Source organism: Egretta garzetta, unplaced genomic scaffold (assembly GCF_000687185.1).
Source record: "Egretta garzetta isolate BGI_Z169 unplaced genomic scaffold, ASM68718v1 scaffold384, whole genome shotgun sequence".
NCBI lineage: Eukaryota > Metazoa > Chordata > Aves > Pelecaniformes > Ardeidae > Egretta > Egretta garzetta.
This window is the reverse complement of record NW_009259496.1, coordinates 82,567-87,758: the sequence shown is the minus strand read 5'-3', so window position 1 is coordinate 87,758 and position 5,192 is coordinate 82,567. Positions and strand designations below refer to the sequence as shown.

The following is a 5,192-nucleotide window of genomic DNA, read 5'->3' as shown; positions in this document are numbered from 1 at the left end:
AGCTCCCCGGCACCCCAGGGCGCAGCCGACACCTTGGGGAGCCCCGGTCCCAGCCGGCCCCGGGGTGCTCAGCCTTCTCGGGTGCTGCCCCTTCCCCTTCCCTTCCCAGTAGCCTCCTTTGCGGCTTAAGGCCAACTATGTTTTCATTTTGATGACAGTAAAGCATGGTGTGTCAAAAGTGGATCCAGTTTAGCTCCTAGAAGGGCCCTGGAAGATGATAGGCTCACGCTACAGTTCCCACATCCCATGTGCAGGCAGAGAAAGTCTAAAACCTACAGCTTCTCCATCTGCTTTCCAGCAAATCTTACCAGGTGCCTCTCCCTAGCTGCAGGCAAAATGCTCGCTTATCTCTGCCCCATAGCAGCAATGTTTTCCCTGACAATGTAGCGTAAGAGACAGAGGAAATCAATTGTGTGTGACACTGTGACAAAATCTCCAGTCCCCGTTCTGCTTCAACTTTGACATCATCCAACCCCTTCCCTCCCCGCCCCTCCACGCTATCAGTCAAATATCCAGCTGATGTTTGAACAATCAAATCCATACCTGTTTGGGTTGGTTGCATGCTACTGTCATTGTTGTTGCAGGACATTTAATGGGGAAGAAGAGCACTGGAGACTTTCCTTATGTTTCTGAAGAAGAAAACAAGACCCCGTTTTCAGCATTACCTGAAAATATCAAGCAGCTGGAAGACTATCTGCAGTGGGAGGAAATCTCAAAATACTTGCTACGGCTGCTGGAAGGAAATGAAAATAAAAGTGCTCACTTTTTAAAAGGAGGGCTTCCCTGGTATACCAGGAACACCTGGGAGACAGATGACGATAGCAGCTGGAAAGATGTAAGTAAGCTAAAACCTGTAAAAACACTCCATCTATTCAAATTCCATTTTACAGCAGCACATCAGCTTCCTCTGACTTGCAGGTGGTCAGGAGAAGTAGCAGGAGCGCATCTCGTGCACTAGGCATTCGGTAGAGTAAGGCTCTGCTCTTGATTACAGATTGTCACTCACAAATTGGATTTCTTTATGAATTAATTTGCTACTGGGCATAAACGCAGCAAGCATTAAGCAGATTTCAGTGTCTGGGTGCCCTTCAGACTCGCTCGGCTGTTCCATTCTTTTCTTTTCTAGCGCTTCACGCTCAGGTGACCGCATCAGCACCAAGCCCTGCGCTAGCTGGGCGCAAGCAAGCCAGTGTGAAAAGCGGGCGTGAGTGCGGAGGGCAGGAGAAGGCAGAGGGCATGGTGCGTAAAGCCGCAGCGCATTGACTGTCTCCCTCAGCGGCCGTTCCAGCCGGCATTACCTCGTCTGGCTTGGGAGGTGCTGCCCATCAGCGCACAGAGCAACGGGCTTGGAGACTTTCTTTTGTTCCCAGCTCTGTCTTTGGCTCGTGCAAGTCTTCCTCCCCAGCTGATGGTGCTGGCCGCTCCTGTGGTCATTTGTGGTCTTGCAAAATGAGTCTGTGGCTACCGATAAGCTATAACGCGTGCCTAGGACCCACCTCTTCTTCCCTCGCGTTACTGTACTGACTAGCACTATTTCACAGGGTAACAAGACTTTGGAACAGATTCACCACTATTCTTTTGGAAAATCCTGTAAAATACACTTAGAAGGATATCAGCGAGGTTTTACAGAAAGTAACTAGGGTCTAAATGACGTAATCGCAGAATTTACTAGAAAACTCCTTTCATTGTAATGCAGCAGGTACAGTAATGGTGATGTAGCTGCAGAATCCTTCTGGGTGACATTGAAACAGAATAAAAAGATTAATACACCCCCCTAAAGACATCAATGGGAAGATTTTTGTCTTCCCATATTCTACTGTAATATTATGTAGTTAATTAATATTCCTGGGCTAACTTCAGCCTTGTCTCCCTCCTGAAATCCTGGTGCAGTGAAGTCCGTGAATACTTTGGGTTTGACTTGAATATGGGTAAAAATTTACCGATTAAATTAAGCCCTAAGTCTGGCTATAAGTCTGGTATGAGCGCTGTCCATAGATTTCTTTCTGGCTGTGGCTTTGTGACAGTGATGCTTATAATAACTGTGATATTAATGTTATCTCAGAAGGAGACTAGTTATCTCATCTTCAGCTGTGCAGCTTTGTAATCACATTAGATGAACAAATTCCATTATGCTATGTAAAGAGGGAAATGTTTTGACTTCTAAAAGTATCCGGTAATAAATCATACTTAGGAAGGCTGAAAGTTGCCTCCGGTAAGTTGAAACATATCCATATGTGTGTACTTTTACCCTAAAGCAATACCCACGTTTCTGTGGTCCGATGTTGAACATACGTGTGGCATAATGAGATTATTGCCTTCAATGGCCAGGTTTCTCCAATGATTAGTAAAAACCCACGTTCTTCCATGTGACTAAGATATATGGGGACTGGCAGAACCTCATTTTGCCGGAGAAGCTTTGATTTCCAGCATTCGACAGTTACGTGGTTTCCACCTCGCAGGAAAACATAATCGTGACAGTAGTACCTAACCTGTGTTCTCCTACCGCTGGACACAAATAGCTGATGTAGGCAGCCTCCATATTGTGTTTGAGTTCAAAATACAAACTCATTCTAGGAGGGACCGGACACCGTGTTTACAGCGGGTTGCCCGTTCCCGTGGAATGGCCTCTTTGATTGAAGTATTGAAATGCGACCAAAAGAAAGGTCACTCGTGAGCCGTACTGCCAGCCGATGGAGTAGCTGTCCCAAGGCCATGTCGCCATCGATGGGGCTGTGATTCTCATAGCCCGAGCACGCCCTTGCAGCGGTGCTAACCACAAGGAGCATCTCTGTGTGCAAGCCTGTGTTCCCATCTACGGTGCAGAAGCAAAGACAGGCTGTGTTGGGAAGAGAGGAACTATGAGGACTTTGTTTCATGGACTCTTTTTTTAAAATTTTCAATTTAAGGTCAGAAATCGCCAAAGCTAAAGGCTGCAGGAGTAAATAGAGATGTGTACTTCAGGTAACTCAGTTCAGGGTCTTGCTTCCTAGCGCAGATTCGTGCAGAGCATCATTCATCACTAGTGCTCACACCGTGCCGTACATTTCTCAAGAACAAAGAAACTCTTTATAAAAGACTCACCCAGAGTAGGGAAAGTGCCGTAACGCACAAATAGTCAAAAAAGCCAGAGAGATAAGCGTGACAGGTCTGGGAATTAGCCTTGGGGTGGTGCACCTGAGTTATTTACTTCTGTTTTCAGTTAATAGCAGGCAAATTAAGATCTTGCCTGCACTTTATGCTGTGAATAAATTACAGTTAAAGTAGTTAAAGATCAGAGGAAACCTCATCTGCAGGTTGGCCTAAGTGTAGAAAAGTTGGAAAATAAGGTTTAAATTGTTTCTATCACTTGGCTTTTTAACACTAATGAGACACTATATAAATGAGATGGCAGACAGAATTATTTGGGAGAATGCCTTTCCTTGTGCTTCAGCAGCTGGTTATTATGCAAACCAAGACAAATGAGGTCTGTTTTGGAAAGATTATTAGGAATGTGTTTGTTGTGTGAATCCACAGAGCAGATAGATATTAGGCTTATTAACTTAGCAAGTTACTTTTTTCAGGACTGGTCCATAAATAATATTTTTCTCTTTTTTATTAGATGATGGACTATCTGCTTCAAGTTGTGAATATGAAAGAGAGCACTCCAAGCTGAAAGAAGGTCTCTAAATCACCAAGAAATGGAATACTTTCCATAAGAGACTATATTTCACAAGCACTTGTTTGTATCTGATAATCAACAAGGTCTCTTTTCTGTAAACAAGGTTTCCTTTGTGTAAAATACCTAAATACACATATTCTTGTATGGTTCGGCAATGACTAAACTCTCTACTTCATTTTCAAGGTTGCATTTTCTCACTTGAATGGCTTGGATATATATAATTGTCACGGAAGGGTCTTCCAATTAATTACATGACTTACCTATCTGATCAGTTCATCTCTTAGTTCAAAACTACATGACATCTCAACGTTCGCAATAAATAGTACTAATAAAAAGACTGAGTTTATACTTTTATCTGAGTTAATAAAATGGAAATTGGCTGTGCCGCACCTCGCAACCAAGGAACGACAGAATTATTCATTTCCACTGAGGCGGCTCTTCTTGAATTGTTCCCTGGGCTGTAATTCTTTTTTCAGTAGAGGGAAGCTGGCACTGCCTTCCCGAGGTACTGATGGGCCCAGTACAGAGCATGCGAGGTGGCAGGGAGAGCTGCTGAAAGATGCTCTGCCTCCTTGTTTGACTCCGAGGTGATGGGGCGGCCCGGCATGCTCCCGCCACACACGCCTAGCCATGCCTCCGCCAGTGGGTCCGTGGTGTGGCCACGTGAGACTAAAGGAAGAACGTTGCTTCCCAGGAGGGCAAGCTCGTGCCACCTTTTGTGGGGCTACAGCACAGTGTAGCCAAGCAATGCTCCATGCTCACCCGGAGTTTTCTGGACTGGACAGTGACACCACCAGAGGCCCAGAGAAGGAGACAACATGCTGCCACCTTTCCTCGCAGGAGTGCACTGACAGACCAGACTGTAAGGATGCCAGGAAGCACCCGTCCGTGCTCAGCTCCACAGAGAGCAGGAGAAGCAGGTCTGGGTAAAGAGGTGACACTGCTCAGCACTGGTGAGGCCACCCCTGCAGTACTGTGTCCAGTTCTGAGCATCCCAGTACAAGAGGGACATGGACAAACTGGAGACAGTCCAACAAAGGGCCACAAAAGATGATGAAGGAGCTGGAGCATCTCTCTTATGAGGGAAGGCCGCAACTGTTCAGCCTGAAGAAGAGGAGGCTCGGGGCGGGGGGGGAGCTCAGGTGTATAAACACCTGCGGGGAGGGTATGAAGAAGAGAGGGCCAGGCTCTTTGCAGTGCCAGCCAGTGACAGGACCAGAGGTGAGAGGCGCCGACTGAAACACGGGAGGTTTCCTCTGAACATCAGGAAACGCTTTGTGACTGCGAGGGCGACCGAGCACTGGCAGAGGTTGCCCAAGGAGGCTGTGGAGTCTCCGTCCTTGGAGCAGCCTGGACGCGGTCCTGCTCCATCAGGGGGCTGGACGAGGCGACTTCCAGAGCTCCCTGGCGACCGCAGCCGTTCTGGGGAGCAGGTGAGATGAATTGGCCAAATGCGAGTTTTTCACAAAGGGGCTGCCTCCGTGCTAACGATCCGCCAAACGCGGGGCGCCCGTGCCCGTCCGGGGGAGCGAAA

General features: G+C 47.2%; 1 protein-coding gene across 1 annotated transcript in view; it reads left to right on the top strand.

Annotated features, from left to right (window-relative positions):
* Positions 1 to 3,675, top strand: part of LOC104125010 (gastrin releasing peptide) — a 10,169-nt gene extending 6,494 nt beyond the window's left edge. The window contains exons 3-4 of the mRNA XM_035892962.1: positions 585 to 835; positions 3,599 to 3,675. Coding sequence (XP_035748855.1) covers positions 585 to 835; positions 3,599 to 3,652 — 305 coding nt within the window. The 3' untranslated portion in view covers positions 3,653 to 3,675. The remainder of the gene's footprint in view (positions 1 to 584; positions 836 to 3,598) is intronic.
* The last annotated feature ends 1,517 nt before the right edge of the window (positions 3,676 to 5,192 follow it).